Here is a 20528-nt window from a genome sequence, read left to right on the forward strand (position 1 = left end):
ATGCCATCTGACCTGCTGTGCTTTTCCAGCTCTTATCCCAACTCTCTGTCTTCTATTATTGAACCAATCTTTTATCCATGTTAATATGCGACCTCCAATACCAGCATTATCAGTCTATTCTTTTGAACCAACACAGTCATTAATTCTGTTTCAGAGATAGTAGGAACTGCAGATGCTGGAGAATCTGAGATAACAAGGTGTAGAGCTGGATGAACACAGCAGGCCAAGCAGCATCAGAGGAGCAGGAAGGCTGACGTTTCGGGCCCAGACCCTTCTTCAGAAATGGCTGACGTTTCGGGCCTAGACCCTTCTTCAGAAAATTCTGAAGAAGGGTCTGGGCCCAAAACGTCAGCCTTCCTGCTCCTCTGATGCTGCTTGGCCTGCTGTGTTCATCCAGCTCTACACCTTGTTATCTCAGTCATTAATTCTGTCTGTTAGCTCAGCTTGGACCAATTTTTGTGAGAGGCTTACATGTCTAAAGGAATTGTTATATTATTGCAACGATATGAGTCCGATATGACTTCTTCAGAACAGGCAGTTAGTTTATTAGATTTTATTGCAAAAGGATTCAAATATAAGAGAAAAAAAATCTTACTACAATAAGTGCCATTGGTGATGTGACTCCCGGAGTTCTGTGTGCAATTTTGGTTTCTTTTCTGAAAGAAGAATGTGTTTTCTTTGAGAGTGTGCAATGATAAATCAGTAGACTGGTTCCTGGAATAAGAGAATTGTCCTCCAGTGAGGTTGAATAGACCAGGCCTCTCTTCCCTATAAGTATGAGAGTTGCTTTAATTGAAACAAATAAAATTCCTAAGGAGCTTGAGAGGATTGATACTAAACAAATGTTTCCCCTGTCTAGTGAATCTAGAACCCAGCATCACATCTCAGGATAAGGTCTCATCTGTTTAAGATGCAGATGGGAGAAATGTTTTCACTCAAGGAGAAGTGTATCTTTGAAATTACCTACTTTAGAAAGTGATGAATGATCAGGCATTAAGAATACTCGGAACTGACGTTAATTGAATTTTGGGTGCTATGGGAATTCAAAGATATGAGGATGGAGCAGTTGAGCTAGAAGATCAGCCATGATTTTGTTAAGTGACGCAACAGTCTTGAAGAGGCTAAAAAACCTACTCAAACTTCTATTTCTTTTGTTCTTATGTTTTCTGCTGCTCCAGCTTGTAGCAACTCTTGCCAGGAGATCTGCTATCATGATATGCCTTGCATGTCTGTGTTCCACCATCCTGTCATATGCACAGTATCGTGCCTCCACCCACTCTGTGATGCTGTTATTTTTAAGTATTTTCATTACATATACATTGGTACTGAGACTTGAAGTAACACCTCCAATGATGGGAGACTAACAGCAAAGGTAATAGGTAGTGCAAAGTGAACTCCTTTTCATAGGAGGAAAAAGAAAATTTGAGATATTGTGGTCTCAGTACTGAAAATGCAGAATCATAAATTTAAATAGATTACTTAATAACTACCTTCAGACAATATTTGAAATTAGAAAATCTTTCCCTAAATATGTTACCAAGAGAGTAGTTAACACTGTAAGATGGAAAACTTAATAGCAACTAAATTATTAATCAAGCATATAGATAGCTATCTGGTCCATTCAAAAATAATGCTTCCGGAGCTGCAGGGTGCATTGAAGTATCATGTCAAGGGATGGAAACAGAAGTGAATAATTTAAAATGATCTTGAATCTCACTAATGTTATTGCCCTGCTGCAATAACCCCATTTGTTTGGAGGTGGGTGGTAAAACTGGGGCAAGAGTCTTAAAATCACGCTCTCTTGGGTTGAGTGGAATCTACAATGAAAAAAGTATGCATGCTTTTGGAGTAAATAACTTTGATACAATTGATTCTTGTATGTCTTAAGTGAATTAATGGGATTTTGGGATCACAAAGGTATCTAAATCTGAAATGTAAACAAATCATTTAACTCCTCTTAAGAATAGAATTGTGTGTATATGTACATTATTTATAATGCACATAACCTTAGAAAGAGCTGCATTTTAGTTCTTTTCATGTTGAGGTTTAATACAGCATTATTATCTTAGCTACAAAATTTACTACACTGATAATCATGGAATAATAAAGCACCCTGTTTGGCATAAGACCACTTAGAATTACCTGTTTTTTTAGAAGTAGAATTCAGAAGTATACTTGAAATGAATAATGGTCTTGTACAGCAATTAGAAATTAAACAATTTAGATTACTAATTAATTGTGGATTAACATTTTTAGATCTTTGAAAAATATTTAGTTATAGAGTCAGAGACGTACATCATGGAAACTCACCCTTTGGTCCAACCAGTCCGTGCCGAACAGAATCCCAGACTAAACTAGTCCCACCTGCCTGCTGCTGGCCCATGTCTCTCCAAACCTTTCCTATTCATTGTATCTATCCAAATGTCTTTTAAACGTTGTAATTGTACTCATATCCACCACTTCCTCAGGCAATTCATTCCACACAGGAACCACCCTCTGTGTAAAAAGTTTGCCTTACAGTTGTCTTGTGTGCTGCTTGTCAGTCCTACAGAGTGCATTGAATAAAATCAACAGGAAATGAACTATTCTTGCTGATTATGAGACAAATCAATTTAAATTGCATCATGTGGGTTTCTATTCAATCAAAGGAAGCAGGCAGAAAATAAGTACACCTTTTATATAATTGCAGTTGTGCCAATTCTGTACTAGCCAGTATGAAGACTTTGATCAGTACCTCTTCAAAAATAACTGTTTTGCTTTATTAAACTACAATAGGCTATCCAAATGACCTCAATAACATGAAATTACAAGTTTATGTACAAGAGAACCTACTTTGTCTTTTTTTCCTCTGTTAAGAGATGACTGTTTTAGCTTGTGGCACTTGTATTCTAAGAATCTTATCAAACTCGTCCAGTGACTTTCCCCAACCACCCTGCTTTTCCAAAATGCATAGGTTCAATCAGAAGATTCTTTTCTGTTTGTGCAATAAGCTGCTGTACTAAAACAGTGTTCTGGTGATGTATTATAATCTTTTCCTGCCATATATAAATTAAGTCTCGACAATGAAAGCAATAACATGCTTCACTGCATTCTTTAGGCAGGATTGCTACTAAAATCCATTTTCCAATTTCATACTAGCTAGATTTGATTTGAAAGAAAGTGCTTTTCTATTAGCATAACCTATAATCCGTCTTAGACTGTACTAATCCTCATTTCTTGCATTCACGCTACTTTTGATAAGAACAGTTCTTTTTATTTGAATCCCACCTTATGTTTTCTTCTTCAGAAGCTTCTTACAATCTCTAATAAGTTTATCTGCATTATTAATTCTATAATGTAGAAATTTCCACTGCTTCATATGACATTGCTTTCATTTAAAAGAAAACTAAATTTAAAAACATTCTATTCTAGTTTCCACAAGTGTATAGCCAACACCACATGGGATGCCTGTGTAGTGATAAGATCCATGAAATTAAAATGGTTTCACAGAGGCATGCATTATCTTATGAGTTAATTTTCATAAGTTCCATCAAATACGACTTCAGAAAAATTCTAAATGTTTGAAATGTAGCAAAATCAGTATGTTTTAGAAATGAAGTATTTTGTTCAGATTCAAATTTTAGCACCTGGAATTCATGATTCTTGGAATGTTTCTCTGATAGTTCAAAATGGATGTTTTAAGTCATTCCGTCATTAAGTCATTAAGTCCTGTAACAAATCTTTGTTTTGTAATGTTTAATTACTACACAGATGAAAAATCATGAACCTTGAGCATCCGTACCAATGTGCTGTGCTTGAAAGGACCACCTGTCAGAACGAACAGCAGTATTATTTTATATTTGAGATGTGGGTGTCCCTGATAAGTGAGCATTTGTTGTCTGTCTCTAATTGCCCTTGAACTGAGGGTTTACAGGGCAGTTAACAGCCAACCATGTTGCTGTGGGTCTGGAGTTACATGTAAGCCAGACCAGGTAAGACCAGCAAATATCCCTCTCAGTAGGATAATCGATTTGAAATATTTGCACACATCCCAGCTTTACTCTTCCCCAGTGAAAATTGACACAGTGCTAAGTTTCTCATCAAGGCTGAATAAAGCTATCCTTGCTCCTATCCACTGAACATACTCCCCTCAGGCACAGCTCAACACTGACCTTAGGATCATTGGCTTTACACTTTGGGATGTAAAGTCTGAAGGATACTGTAACTTATTAAAAGGAGTAATGAGTATATTTTAAAACCACTTGTTGGCTAGTTTCTGTTATAAGTATTACGTTGGATTTCACTTCTTTTCATTTTCCATTTTAGGGTTCGTGGGATTATTTAATCTCCTACTGCTGTGGCCTGGGTTTTTCTTGCTTCATTATACGGGATTTGAGGCTTTTGAATTTCCAACCAAAACTGTTTGGATGTACATCCTTATTAATGGACTTATAGGAACAGTGCTTTCTGAATTTCTCTGGTTGTGGTATGATTATGATATAATTTATTATTGGAATGTAAGTCTTAAAGGAAAACCATAGGTTACATATACAAACTGTCAAGTTGCTAATCTACTAATTGCTCAAATGTTTTCAAACAGCCTCATAAAAGTTCAGATTTATTTAAGCAGAATAAAAGTTTACGTTAAAACACAAAAAACTGTTTCTCCAAGATGATCACTATTTGTAATTTGCTAAAATCCACGTTGGTGTAGATATTCTGCAATGCAAGAACTGTATATCTGCACTGTTTAACATCTCCTAATTAGCCTCATTGTCACTTCTGTTTCCATTTCATCCACCCCCTGCTCACCCCCAACCAGAATCTATGAAGAACTCTAAAGTCTTTTTGTGAACTGAATCTTTCAGCAACTGTCCAAATCTCTTAAATTCCTGTGATGTTAACAAATAGATAATTGCTTTTTAATTTGTACGTGGTTCAGTTAAAGTTAAGAGTATGCTTTGTAGATTTTCTGTTATGTTCACATTGGTGTATTTTATATGAATTTAACTTGACAGTTTTCACAAATTATGACTTTCAGTTGCTGCTGATCAGTTAGCTTGGGCAAATGATTGGCATTGTTCTTCTGAAGTAGAAATTTGTGGTTCATGTCCTATTCTAGGACTTAATCTGATGCATGTTTCAGCTCAGTACTGAGGGCTTGCTATGTGCTTGGAAATCTCATCATTCAAATTAATAAAGCAAGGTATAATCTGCCTGTTTCACAAGTCCATGTATACGTTAGAAATCCAATGAGAGTAATCAAAGAAAAGCAGCGAGTTCTCCTAGTGGTTTTTGCAAACATTCATAACAACAGGTATTAAATGAAGATAGCTCAGTGGATCATTTATCTCATTTCAATTTGTGGGAATGTTCACTGTCCAAATTGGATGCTGTGTATGCCCCAATAACAATTATTGCACTTCAAAATAATTCTATGTCAAAATCTTTAAGATTTGTTAAGAAGTTGATTAAACATTATTGATTTTTAGCTTTTATTCCTTCTTGCATTTTATCTGTATAGTGTAGTTTAGCCTGTGGACTTAGAATTTTACAATATATGGGATATTCCTAGCGATGTATGGGCTATTTGTAGCGAGTTAGAACACTATCTTTGACATTTAGAACTAATTGAATTAATGGTTTGCAGTTAACTGGTTCATTTTTTTAAAATAAAGATTTAGAACTGTTTTTATTTTTCAGGGGCTGTTTCCTTACATCTTCACTGATTGGAACCCTAGCATTAAGCCTCACAATACCTCTTTCCATGATAGCAGACATTTATATGAGAAAGGTAATTCAGTCAGTTTTTGAAAGCAGTACTGGGCCTTTTTTTAAATAAAAAATTATTGCTTCTTGTCTAAGACTTGAATGATTCTATTTCTGTGTTTAGTATTTCATGCATAGTTCCTTTGCTGTATACTAGCAATTATCAGCTATGAAGAAAACAATGTTTTCTTTTGGCAGTTCAAACAAATGTTCTTAGGTATATCAATTTTTGTGCAAAGGCCTTTGGAGCTTGCATAATTGTAGGAGAGTCCCTCACATGGAAACATTTGAGAACCAGTAGATTAGGACTTCCTAAAGCGTATTTAATTATTTTGTCACTTGCCAGTACTTGCTTTGAAATCCTTGTGAAAAGGGGAGCATGAAGGCTAATAAGAGACTAATTGGTTGAAGGAGGAATGCAGTAGAACAGATCAATAGAGAATTAGATTCCTGGAAAAGTTAGAAATAGGAAAAGGAATATAGTAGTGCATGGCTTTTCAACTCATTAAAGCTGGAAACAAATGCACCAACTGACAACTAGAATTTTTATTTTTGTCCAGAATATGAGGTACACATTACAAGAAAATAAATTAATGCTGTACGTGTGAAGTGAAAACACAAAATGTTGCAAGTCATTGTAGGTCAGATGCTGTCTGAGCTGTTGTGTGTCTCCAACATTTTTTGTTTTGGTTATGATATATATTTCTGGGCATCTAAGCTAAAAGTGAGAACATCTTCATTTTAGCACAATTTTATGATAACTATTATATCTATAATCTTGATTGTGTTCATCATGGGAGATTTATAACTAAAGTAAAAGCTCATCGGACCTAGGATTAAAGTGAAAATTGGATTATCACACAGCTAGATAATTAGAAACTGAGGATTATTCTCAATGATATAGTTTTAATTGGACAGCTGTTCTAACTGGAATTTTCTGGAACTGCTGCTCAAAGATATTAAATTTCCACATTTCAGAATATGAATAAGATGTCTTGGTTCTATAGGAAATAACAATAACAACAATTTGAAACCTTCATCATTGTAAAACATCCTGCAATACTTTAGAGCAGCGTATTCTAAAAAATATGGCACCAAGTCACATAAGAGAGATTGGATGACCAGGTAGTTGACTGTCAGTAGTGGCCTAATGGCCCATATCCTTGATTGTCAAAATTGATTCAAAAATAGTAGATGCATTGGTTGTGCCCTTCCAAAGTTCCCTAGATTCTAGAAAGTTCCCAGCAGATTGGAATACTTTGAAAATAATGCCCCTGTTCAAAAAAAGGAAGAAGACAGCTAGCAGAAAGCTATAGGCCAGTTATGCCAAAATCTGTCATTGGAAATATACTGGAATCCATGATGAAAGTAGAAGTAGGAGGACATTTAGGAAATCATCATGCAATCACACAGTCAGCATGGTTTTTATTACAGTTTATTTGAGGTTATAACAAGCAAAATAAATTTATGTGGGGCCAGTAGGTGTACTATACTTAGATTTCCAAAAGACACTCGGGAAGGGTCACCGGACCTGAAATGTTAACTTTAATTTCTCTCCGCAGACGCTGCCAGACCTACTGAGCTTTTCCAGCAATTTCCGTTTTTGTTTCTGATTTACACAGTTTCTGCCGTTCTTTTGGTTTTCATTTAGTGATTAGCACTGAGGCTGACAGGGATTTAGATCATTTTTTACAGATTCCTGAACTATCAGATGTAGTAGAATATGGAAAAATGTACGGTTATCCACTACTTGCAACATGTGAAAAACAGGATATTATTTTTAACTGTAGCATTATTTAGTCTCTCTCTGTTTAGAGAGATCCAGCTGTCCTTATACGTGAAACACAAAATGTTAGCACATGGGTTCAACAAGAAATAAGAAAGCAAATAGAATGTTGCAAGGGGATGCAGTATAATTAGGGAAGTTTTTTTCATAATGTATTGAAGAGACTGTACTTGCATTGCTGCATATAGTTTTGACCTCCTTGTTTTTAATCAGGAATATTAGAGGAAGTTCAGAGAAAGTTTACAAGATTGATTCCTGTGATGAAAAGTTGAGTGGATTGACCTGTTGCTCATTGGAGTTTTAAAGACAAGATGTGATCTTATTGAAGATTATAAGATTCTGACAGGGCTTGTTGGCTAGCTGCTGAGAGATATTTCTCTTCGTGGTAAATCTAGAATGAGGGAACATAGTTCAGAATAAAGGGTTTCCCACTTAAAACTGAAATTTGAGGTGATTTGAGGATCATTCATCTTTAGAATTCCTGCAAACAGTGAAGATCAGGATATTGAATATATTCAAGGCTGAATTAGATAGATTTTTGACCTGCAAGGAGTTGATGGTTATGGGAGATCGGCAGGAAAGTGAAGTAGAGGCCAGAATCAGATTAATGACCTTATTGAATGGTAGAATAGGCTCAACGGGCCAAATGGCCTATTTTTGCTCCAGTTATTTGTGTTCTTGGTGATCCTTACAAGGTACTATGGCTTAATTTCTAACCTAGCTCTTGAAAACCCACTGAGCAGAACCTCCATTTCTGGCTCTATTGATCTTGCATGTTACTACTAGGTCCTTCCATAGTAAGTTTAGCTTCAGTAACAAGGAGATATTTTTAACCCTAACAGTGGAGAAAGAACAAATCCTTTAAAATTTCCACCTGTAGCTGCTGAAAACATAATCGAACAACCTGACTGTTATCTCCAATTACCAAACCTTATTGATCCTTCCCCCATTTGAACAGTTTCCTTGCTATCGTCACAGATTCAAGAACTTGAGAAGCTTATTAAGAGGCAGGGGATGGCCAGAAAGTGATTTTCAATTTATGAGTCTTTGAAATCTACTGAACAGTCTGGCACACATAAGTGCATAGCTGTATGGCTCATTTAAGAGGAACAATTCAATGATTTTGTTCTAAATGTTAAATTTTGACACCTGCCAGTTGTCTATTTGGTTCCTTCTGTACGCCATTGGGCTTCTGGATTTCTGATTTACTGAGTCCTGTCAATTCATGGTAGCAGCAGGCCCGCATTAGGGCCGTCAACTGCCTGTGCCACTCCCAGGCTGTGTAGGAAGCTTCCACCTACTGGTAACCCTCCGATCCGCCAAATCACTGAACTTGCCACCAGCCCATTTATATTTAAAGATTGCAATGTGAAGTCAGGATCCAGAAATTGTCCTTATATTGGGTTTATGATCCCAGATTGAAGAGTAAGCCTCAGGGGTTACATTTGATCCAAGATGAGCTTCTGACCATGTGCACACATGATCCCTGAAGCTACCTCCATATTCTAAGATTTTGGACTGCTCTTTAATTGTAAGTTCTAAGTTAAATATAATTATAAATTAAGTTTTAGGCACCCAATCTAAATGTTTGTTTGTCCTAATTAGTTACAAGATCCACTCCTGATACAGATTTAGCAGAATTTGTTAGATTATCAAAAACTACAAGAGTAATAATGCTTAAAAAGCAAAATCAGTGGTTTTTCAGGCAATCCACTTCCAGACATCAGTTTGCAACACTAGGTTGACTTGGCATAGGTCTTTAGATCTGTTCTGTTGATTGAAATTCTTTTTCTATCTTCAATCTTCCTTCTTGTGCATAATCAGAAACATCCTGAACTCAAATTGGCTTATTAGTACATGAACAATCTCAGGTTGACTAAATAGTAAGTGCCCAATTCTTTATATAAAAAAAAAGTTACTTACTGATATCACTTCCTACTGTTAACCTGGTTCATTCTTTGACAACACTTTTTTTTTTCCTCACTTTGCATTTGCTTCTCTGGCAAAACAATTTGTACCCTCTGGTTCCCGATCCATTTACAAACAGGAAAATGTTTCCCTGTCTGCTCAATGTGGCCCATACATGATTTTGAAAATTTCTGTCAAATCTCCTCTGAAGGAGGGTCCAGACCCGAAACGTCAGCTTTCATGCTCCTCTGATGCTGCCTGGCTTGCTATGTTCATCCAGCTCTACGCCTTGTTATCTCAGACTCCAGCATCGGCAGTTCCTACTATCTCTTCATATAAAAGCATCTTGTTTTGGCTAGGAGGTAACCACAAGTACCTTGCTTTAACTTGGGAACAGGTTGTTTTGCAACAACACCTGTATTCATCTGTGAGCATCAAGCACAGGGGAATACTTGTATTCAGAATGGCTATACAGCAAGGAGCACTAGAATCAGAATAATATTAATAATGCGGACTTTTCCCAGCTGGGGGAATCTTTTAACCATTGGGTTGGGGTTTGTGAGACCATGATGGGGGACCTTCCATCGTCAGACTGGGGCTTGTGAAACTGGGACTGAGGAAACTGTTTAGAACTCCAAGTGACAGCTGCCCCAGGACTCCCTGACAGGCAGAAGACAGTGAAACTTGCTTGTTGAATATGGCTAAAGTACTTCAAGCTAATAGATTAACTCATGAGTTTGCATATACCTAAATTAGATTAAGCTAATAAATTTGCCTTGTATTAAAGCACACCTGTCTTCTTGTGTTCATTTTGATCAGGCCTTAAAAAACCCATTAGGCACTGTCATCCTTTCAATACAGTTCTAAGTTGTCTTCTGTCACAGGTTACACTCCCCCATGCTTTGTTTTCTGTAAACTTTGAAATAGTCCCCTGTACAACAAGATCAAGATCATTCTTTCAGCCCAGAAGTACCATTAAATTTTACTCTCAGTATCCTATATCTCAACAATTTTGTTTCCACAATACTGTTGTCCCTTGTGTACCATAACTTATAATTTCTTCATGATTTTGTTGTGTGACACTATATTGAACAACTTTTTAGCAGTCCATGTATACCACGTCACCAGTCTTGCCCTCATCAACCTTCTCTATTACTTTGTTTTAAAAACAATTTCAGCAATCCATGCTGACTGTTCTGAATCATTTCCATGTTTCGTAATGTGACTATGAAATCTGTTCTGGATAACTGTTTCTAGCAGTTTTGCCACCATCAACCTTGAGCTGATTGCCCTTTAGTTGCTGTACCTACTCTTCAACAAGAATACAATGTTGGCAATTCTCCAATTCACTGACACCACCTTGGACTATTCCAGGCTGATGTTCTGTATTCTACCTACTATAAACTTGAGGTTATCCAAGAGACTACCCATGTCCTATCTTACACCAGATTACTTTCACTCATCAGCTCTGTACTTGCTGACCTGCATTAGTTGCAAATGTGGTAAGGTCTGGATATTAAAATTCTCATTATTCTTTTCAAATGCTTCCATATCCTTCCGCTTCATTACTTCTGAATGAAAGATAATTGATTATTCTTTTAACAGGTCTACAGATTGCAATGTAAAACAAGTTTAATATTGTTTTGTCGGACAGAACTTGAGTATTGCTGAAAACTAATACACATTTTGTTAAAGCTTTTCATCATGCTCTCATCAGGGCAAATTCATAATTCAAGGGAAAATCCAACAATTATGTTATCCCACCTTTGTCTACAAAATAGTCACCAAATAACTAGCTTCTGTAGCAGAGTAAGAACTGAACTATTTTGCCCACAAATCTAAATGATGATGCGTTATGGTTCTCCTCAATACAAGTAATTCTGCTATAACACGTGTTTCATTAAAGTGAATTAGCTGTAACACGAGTGATGAATAGTGGATGCTGTTTGGGTAGCACGAACTTTCTGCTGTACGGTTATAGCGATTTTCTATAGCATGAGGTCACACAAGAACGCAACTGTTGCTTTACAGGAGAACTACCTGGCTTGTTCCTTTTTGGGGAAAAAGAGGAACTGCAGAAGGTGAATATCAGAAACAAAAGCAGAAATCACTGGAAAAAACTCAGCGGGTCTGGCAACAACTGTGGAGAGAAAGCAGAAGTAACGTTTCGGTTCCAGTGACACTTTCTCAGAACGGTTCCTTTTAGAGCCAGATAGAAAAGCTTAGATCAGTTCAGCCAAATAGTTTATTTTCATACTATAGACTCTATCTATTCCCTAAGAATCCCTCGCATTTGCTATAAACATGATAACCTCCATGTATATAATCCTTAAAGTTCTGCTGGCCTTCATTGAGCATAATGGTGATACACTCAATAATTGTTGGAGTCAATGACAAATATTTTAATGTTATACAAGGGTTGTTTTTATCCCGAAATAAAGCAACATAATCCCATATTATATAATATTTTATATAAAATACCATCATACTGTAAAATGTATCTTGGCAACATCCATTAAATAAGTTTGACTTAAAACTTAAATGAGGTCAAGGAAGAAGTTATTTTATAAATTGGAAAGATTTTGAAATGTCATCGATGAAATTTAAATAAAATATTACGTTGTTTCAGAAATTCTATGTTTTTTTTTAGGTGGAGTTTTCATGGTTATTATTTGCAGGATCAGTTCCAGTCTTCCTCTCTTTCTTCATTGCAACTCTTTTATGTCACTATAATAACTGGGATCCAGTAATGGTCGGCCTTAGGCGGATATTTGCATTTATATGCAGGAAGCATCGCATTCAGAGGTACTGCCTTCTTTTATATTATGTACGCTGCAAGTACTGATTGAAGATTAGAGATTACTTAGAGCAATGTGAAGTCAGAAGTGCTGAGTTATACTGTTGCAGTGCTCTTTCCATTGATACATGTTTTAGCTGTTAATGGCCACAAACATGCTTTATATTAGCAATTAAAAATGACGTTTACAAACTTTTTGGGACATAAGGAAAGTATAAGAAATTCACTTTGTGCTACTAAAAGGAGAATGAAAGGTTTAGAGAAATTTCTTCATTCAGTGTTGATAGGACTTTGCTGGCGTGATGTTGGACTGCATTGGAGTTTTATAAAGGTACATTGAATACATAACTGAAGCATGAAGATACAGGACTACAGAGAAAGCACGTGTAATGGTCCGAAGGGTATTTTTCTGTGTTGTAGATATATGTTATTATAAATTCAGTAGTGCTGCACACAGTTATGAGGCTTGCACTACTTCTGTTAAATAATAATGAGGCTGATAGTTAACACTCAGATCGGTAGATACTGGTATTGAACCTCCTCAAACTCATCTCATTTTAGGACCCGTACATCAATCGATAGAAGAAATATATTTGAAGCTGTGCCTGGAGGATTAGCAATTATTGTCTAATTCACAGAATCAACCAGTCCTGTTATCACTACCCTGTATAATCAGAACCCCTTGAGATGCAGACCTGGTTAATCTGGTTGTTAATATAAGCTGGGAACTTGCAGTGAATAAACCATAACTGACCGATATCATCTTTTCACTTTTCTCTTTTGGTTTTTATTTAAAAGTTACATGTCTGTCAGTTCTTCACCTCAAGCTCCAAGTTACTTGGAATAATATTTGACCGCATTTTGTCAAATGCAACTTTGATGTTAAGGGCAGTCACTCTCACCTCCTCTCTGGAATTCAGCTATTCTTTGTCCATGTTTGAATCAAGGCTTTACACAAAACTATGTGTGAATGTGTTCTGTGAAGATGATATAAAGTGGCTTTAAGAGGATTTGGAGAGACTTAGTGAGTGGGCAAAAGCATGAAATATGTGGAAAAATGTGAGGTTCTCATCTCACTTTGGTAGTAGGAATAAATATGCAGAGTATTTCTAAAATGGTAAGAGGTTAAAAATTGTAGATGTCAAAAAGATGTCCTTATCAATTAGTCACTGTCAGATAACCTGTAGGTACATCAAGAAATTAAGAAGGCTAATGACATGTTAACCTTAATCGCTGGAGGAATCAAGTACAGGAATAGCACAAGGCCATAAAACTTAGGAGATGTTCATCCCATGGAGCTCATTTAATGAGACCATGGCTGATCTGAAAATCCTCACCTCCACTTTCCTGTTTTTCTCCCACATAAGCCTTGATTCCCTTTCTTATTAAAATTACTTCAATGTACCTTGAATATACATAATGACTCAGCCTCTCCAGCCCTCTGTTGTAAAGCATTCCACAATTCACTACCTTCTGAGAATAAATTTCTAGTCAGCTCTGTCCTAAATGGTTACTCTGAAATTAGGCAACTATGTAGCAAAGACAATAGTATTAATGGGGGATTTTAATTTTAACATAGACCAGAAGAATCATACTAGCATCTGCCAGAAAGGTTGTGAATTTCCAAAGTGTGTCCAATACAGTTTCCTACAACGATATGCCTTGGATGCAACAAGGGGACAAGTGATATTAGATCTAGTAATCAGCAATGAACCTGATTTAATTAGTGACCTAGTTGTTCGTGAGAATTTGTCAAATAGTGGTCATAACATGATCGCATTTGTAAGAAATAAGCCAAGATCTGATACTCGAATTTTGGATTCAAATCAGGCAGACTTTAATGGGATGAGGCAGAAACTGTTCACAGGAAACTGGGAATTGCTGCATATAAGTAGAACAACCGAGGAACTGTGGATGGTGTTTAAAGAAATATTTAAATTCTATTTGGAAGAAGTTTCTACCCATGAGAAAGAAAAGCGTCACATCACAAAAAATAAACCATGGACATTTAAGGAGGTAAGGGACGGCTTAAAATTAAAAGAAAGAGCTTATAAAAAATATAAAGAACAGGACAGATCCCACAGAATGGGACAAATACAAAGACCAATAAAGGACCACAAAACAGCTTGAGAGCAGCTAAAAGGGATTATGAAAGGAAACTTGCAAGGGACATAAAAGATAATTAGAAGAGATTTTATGGTTATATAAAGGGAAAGTAGCTGGTTAAGAGTACGATTGGCCCACTGAAGGCTCAGAGTGGGGATATTATCAGTGACCATGGGGAAATGGCAGACAACCCCAAAAAGTTTTAGTTAGTCAAGGAGAGTCAGTATGGATTCATGAAGGCTAGGTCATGCCTGACAAACCTCAGTGTTTTTGTTTTGAAGAGGTGACAAAGGTGGTTGATAAGGTAAGTTGATGGAAATTGTTAATATGGACTTCCAGAAGGCTTTTGATAAAGTTCCACATAAGAAACTGTAAGCTAAGGTGGAAACCCATGGAATTGAGAGCAAATTAGTGACATAGATAGGAAATTGGTTGAGTGGCAGAAAACAAAGAATTGTACAACTGGCAAGTACTCAAATTGGCAGGACATGATCAGTGGTGTCCTACAGGGGATCTATGTTCAGGCCTTAAATATTCACAACATTCATTAATAACTTATTCATTAATAATTAATAATTAATAATTAATAATTCATTAATAATGGCATAAAAAAGTCAAATATCCAAATTTGCTGATGACACAAAGTTGGGCAACATTGTAGACCGTGTTGACAACAGCATAAAAATACAACAGGATATTGATAGATTAGATGAATGGGCAAAGCTGTGGCAGATGGATTTTAATATAAGTAAATATGAGGTTATCCATTTCAGACCAAAAATGGATAGTGTTTTTTAGAAGGCACAGAGTTAAATATATTAGATGTCTAATGAGATTTGCATAGCTCTTTAAACTGCCATAAACAGGTACGGAAAATAGTCAAGAAGGCTAATGGAATGCTGGCCTCCCTATTTAAAGGGCTAGATTATAAAAGATGCAGACATTATGCTGCAGTTATACAAAACTCTACTTGGACCTCGCTTTGAGTATTGTGAGCAAATTTGGGTACCTCACTGTCGGAAGAATGTTTTGGCCCTGGAGGGAGGTCAACACAGGTTTATAAGGATGATACTTGGACTTCAGGGGCTCAGTTATGAGGAGAGATTAGACAAATTAAGCCTCAGTTATCTAGAATTTAGAAGGTTAAGGGGTAATCTAATCAAGATCTTCAGGATATTTACAGGGAAAGACAGGGTAGATAAAGATAAACTATTTCCACTGGTTGAAGATTCTAGAACGGGAGCATTGTCTAAGAATTAGGGCTAGGTCATTCAGGAGAGATGTTAGAAAGGACTTCCAAATGTAGAGTATAGTGGAGATTTGGAACTCTCAAACAGTGATTGTTTCTAATTCAATTGTTAAATTTGAGATAGACAATTTTTTATTAAGCAAAGGTATCAAGTGATGTGGGCCCAAGGCAGGCATATGGAGTTAGGCCACAGATCAGCAATGATTTTATTGAATGACAGAACAGGCTTGATGGGCTGAACGGCCTATTCCTGTTCCTATGATCATGTTCTAGGCTCTCCCATTAGGGGAAACAACTTCCCTGCATCTACCCTGTCAAGTCTCCTAAGAGACATGTTTAGGTAAGGTCGTCTTTCAGTCTTCTAAATTCCAGTGAGCACAGGAGCAGCCTACTCAACCTCTCCTCGTAAGCAAGTTCCCACCCCGCCGCCCCATACAAGCGAGACCTGGTGCAGCACAAGGGATACAAGATCTGGAGCAGCACAAGGGGAAGCAAGCCCCAGCACAACACAAGGCAATGAGACCTTGAACAGCGTGATGGGAAGCGAGTCCCTGTGCAGCACGCCATACCCTGTTGCAGCTTAGTGCCAGTGAGGAGCAGACTGGAGGCTGGAGTGGAGCAGGACAGTTGTTGGACTGGGGCCTGGAGCAGGCAGTCAAACCACGTGCTGAGCTGCTGTTATTTGAAACTGTTTACTGAACTGTAATGTCAATCCTTTAACTATGTTATAACCATCTTATTTCGATTTAATTTTTTAGTCGCTATATGTAATGCTACTACTTTTCCTTTTATTCCTGTTTGTATCCAAGATTTGTAACTAGGTACTTGTAACTAAGATGGTGCCATTGGAGGCAGCCATTGTAAAAACTTTTTACTGTACTTCTGTACTGGAGTACATGTGACAATAAAGGATCTTCTATTCTATTCCATACCCAAGATTGGCCCAGTGAACCTTCTCTGGACTACCTCCAAATGCCAGTGTATCCTTCCTTAGATAAGGGGACCAAAACTGTTCATAGTATTTCCAAGTGTGGGCTAAAGCTTGTTGGAGTCATACTGGCACAAAGGAAGATGAGATAACAAGGCGTAGAGCTGGATGAACACAGCAGGCCAAGCAGCATCAGAGGCGGCGGAAGGCTGACGTTTCGGGCCTAAACCCTCTGAAGAAGGGTCTAGGCCCGGAACGTCAGCCTTCCTGCTCCTCTGATGCTGCTTCGCCTGCTGTGTTCATCCAGCTCTACACCTTGTTATCTCAGATTCTCCAGCATCTGCAGTTCCTACTATCTCTGAAACAAAGAAAGATGGTTGTGGTTATTGAAGGCCAGTCATCACAGCTCCAGAACATCTCTACAGGAATTCTTCAGGGTAAGGCCCAGGCTCCTCCATCTTCAGTTGCTTCATCAACAACCTTCCCTCCATCATAAGTTGAGAAGTGAGGATGTTTGCTGACTATTGGACAGTTAACCTTGCATCAGCCATTAGGAAAATTCTGGAATCCATTATTAAGAAGGTATTAAAAGGAATGTATGCAATCAATTGAAGCTTATCCATTTTGGAAGGTAAGATAGAAAAGTAGAATATTGTGTAACTGCAGAATGCAGATCTGGCTGCCATAGCACATAAATCGCAAGGCAATGGAGTATAAAAGTAGACCTACTTTGTGCAACTGTATATGGCATTGTATTCCAGATGTGGTCTCACCAATGTGCAGTTTTGGTGTTCTGTTTTACTGAGGATACATTTACGTCAAGGCAATTCGGAGCAAGTTCATTCGACTGATTCCTGAAATGAAGAGACTGTATTATGAGTGAAGGTTAAGAAGGTTATGCTGTATTCATTGCTATTTGGAAGAATAACAGTTGATCTTTTCAAACAAATGTGATTCAGAGGACGCATGACAGGGAGTGATCTAGAACAAGGGAGAATAGTTTTGGAGAAAGCTGTTTCCTACTTCAGACTGTGATCGAGGATTTTCTTCTCTCAGAAGGGTGGTTGATCTTTAGAATCCTGCCCTCTGGAAAGCATTGGAGGCTGGCTTACATAATATATTCAAAGCCAGACGGAACAGTTTTTGATTTATGAGGCAGTCCAGGATCATGGGGGTAAGGCAGAAGAATAGAACTGAGACCATGATCTAATCATCCATGATCTTCTGGAATGGTGGAGAAAGCTCAAGGAACCATTTGACTTACTTCTGTTCCTTATGGTTTTATGTCACTACCATAACACATTTTTAGAATCATGGAATCATACAATTTTACAGGACAGAAGGAGGCCATTTAATCCATCACGTCTATACAGCCTCCTGAGTTACCAGCTAGTCCCACTCTCCAGTTCTATCTCCATAGCCGTATAACATGGTGACTTTCAAATATATATCCAGTTCTCTTTTGAAACCTCTAATAGAATTCGCTTCCATTACTGTCCCAGGCAATGCTTTCCAATCCTAAGAACTCTCTGAGTAAAGAAGTTTCTCCTCATCTCACTCTTAGCAGTCTTGCATACCAATTAGTCGAAATTTTGTTCTCTACATTCCGTGCATTTACATACTTACAATTTAACCCTACCTTTATTTCTTTCTTGCCCGTTGAAGGCGATTATTTCTTTGTTGACTGTCAACACTGAATCCTTCCCTCCTTCCCTTTTCTCCATTCACCATCTTTTCTTTTTTGCCCTCCAAAACCAGGTCCATTTGACAACCCACCCGTGCCTTACAAGTTTAAATCCACCCCATTACATTATTTATTTTCTCATCCAGGAGATTGGCTTCACCTGAGCAGAAAAGGAACTAATCTCCTCTGAACAGCTTTCTCCTTGCCCAAAAATGATACCAATGTCCTAAAAATCTAAACCCCTCTCTTTTTACACCACTGTTCAAGCCATGCATGTGACCTCCCTGTTCTGCCTTTGCTTAAATGGAGAAGCTTGTGGTACAGGTATTGTTAGGGTTTAGCTGATTGGCACACATTAACTGCAAAAATCTTCCTTTAATTGCAATCCACCAAGAGTTGCAATCTTGTGCACGCTTAAGCAGATGATGAAAAGCATATTGAATCATTCATCCTGAATGAATCATCCATCTAGAATAACTGTGAGATGACAAAATCTGTGCAAAGTCCTGTGTCTCTAGATAGCAGAGTGAATAACTTTACTTGTCCAACTAACATAATGGGCAGCACGTTTATTAAACTCCAGAGTGTTGTTTAATGGAATGTTATTTGTTGCTTGCCAAAAGGGAGGTTAACCGTAAGGTTAAGTGATGTGATTAAACACTTGACCTAGATTTGTAATTTGCATTTTTCTCTTCCAAGATGTAATTGCATATCTCCTTTATTAATTTTGTTAATCAAGAAGGAGGATGTATTCCCATGTCAACCAGAGGGTTTGTCACCGTTGCTGTAAATCTAGTTGGTCTATTTTCAGCATGCTCTTGAATTTATTCATCGATTTAAATTGACTTCTGTAAAATTTAAAAATAAACTGTGCTGGAAGTGTTGATCCCTGTAAGTTTTTCAAAGTACATTGATGTGCATTTGAAATTTGAAATTAAAATTAAAGAATCAGTAAAGGAAAGCTACATTTTTACAGTTGCCCCAATAGTTTACTATGAAGCCAAGTGAAAATCTGAGCATCCCAGATTTTATTCCTAATTAGTACTGACACTAGAGGCAGTATCTCAGACCTGATCAGGATCTCAGCTGCTGGCTTGTGAGCCTCCAAGAGATCTGGAAGCCTCTTTTCAGGAAAATCCGTCATATCCTGTTCTATTCAGGCACTTGATAGACTAGCAGAGGGCCTAACCCCAGTGGTAAGAACTCATTTATTGAAAGGTGTTTTGTTTTAAGGAGGTGATAACCTCTGTCAGTATGACACTTGTATAAAATGCAGGACGGTTAATGAATCCCAGGTTAGAGGTGAATAATGGCTGAGGAATTGTCACAAGGAAGGCTCAGCAGCAAGAGCAACTGGGTGGCTTTTGGCATCCTTGTTCCTCAGCAAATGCCTTTGAATGAATAACCCACATCCTGCAAGGAGAACCTGCAAATAACTGGCACAGGTTTCCTTGTCGTGCTTGCCAAATAGCAAGTCACCTGTCTGCCATTGGAATAATACTAATAACAATGGGATGAGGTCCTAAAGTAGGCATTAAATGCCCCCTTTAGGGGCCTAAATTGACAACAGGGAAGGAAGTTTGTCATAGGCCATCCCACTGCTGACTTCATCTGCCTGACATACAGACCTTTCAACCTTGCAAAGTCCTCCTTGCCAACATCTGGGGTTTTTTTTTTTTTGTCAAATTTGGGAATGCTGCACCATAGACTAGTTGAGCAAAGTCCGGACAATAGCCATGCTCGCAGAATTGTAGTTCATACTACATGAGAGTGTGTCATCATCGTCCCTGGGATGTGCTGTCCAGACACCACAGACCCACCAGCGGTAACATACAGTTGGGAGAACAGTAGTTTTTATTTTCTTGGAGTCCTCAACATTAAGTTCAGATGTCATGAGGTGTCATGACACCAGGCAAAGAAATCACCTGCAGAAAAGCTAATTGCAGCCCCATCAGTCTATTCTCAATCATTAGCAAAGTGATGAATGGGGTCATCGACAGTCATCGGCTTTCAAATGGCACCTATTCAACAATAAACTGCTCACTGATCTAGGTTTACGTTCACACAGCTCTGGACCTTATTACAACTTTGTTTCAATAATAGTCAAAAGAGTTGAACTCAAGAGGTGAGAGTGACTGTCCTTTATCAAGGCAGCATTTGACCACGTGGCATTAAGAAGCCTATGCAAAACTGGAGTTGGTGGAAATTTAGGGACAAATTCTCTGCTGGTTGGAGTCATACCAGCACAAAGAAATATGGTTGTGGTTATTGCAAGCTAATCATATCAGTCAAAGGACATCCCTGCAGGAGTTCCTCAGGGCC

At 37.7% G+C, this 20528-nt stretch overlaps 1 protein-coding gene across 1 annotated transcript in view; it reads left to right on the forward strand.

Annotated features, from left to right (window-relative positions):
- LOC109918754 (solute carrier family 35 member F5) overlaps positions 1-20528 on the forward strand; it is a gene marked incomplete at its 5' end in the record, with an annotated part of 70512 nt that overhangs the window by 44563 nt on the left and 5421 nt on the right. Inside the window, 3 exons of the mRNA XM_048599235.1 lie at positions 4306-4465; positions 5683-5773; positions 12093-12247. Of these exons, the coding sequence (XP_048455192.1) occupies positions 4306-4465; positions 5683-5773; positions 12093-12247 (406 nt within the window). The remainder of the gene's footprint in view (positions 1-4305; positions 4466-5682; positions 5774-12092; positions 12248-20528) is intronic.

This window comes from Rhincodon typus, chromosome 7 (assembly GCF_021869965.1).
Source record: "Rhincodon typus isolate 14 chromosome 7, sRhiTyp1.1, whole genome shotgun sequence".
NCBI classification, from domain to species: Eukaryota; Metazoa; Chordata; class Chondrichthyes; order Orectolobiformes; family Rhincodontidae; genus Rhincodon; species Rhincodon typus.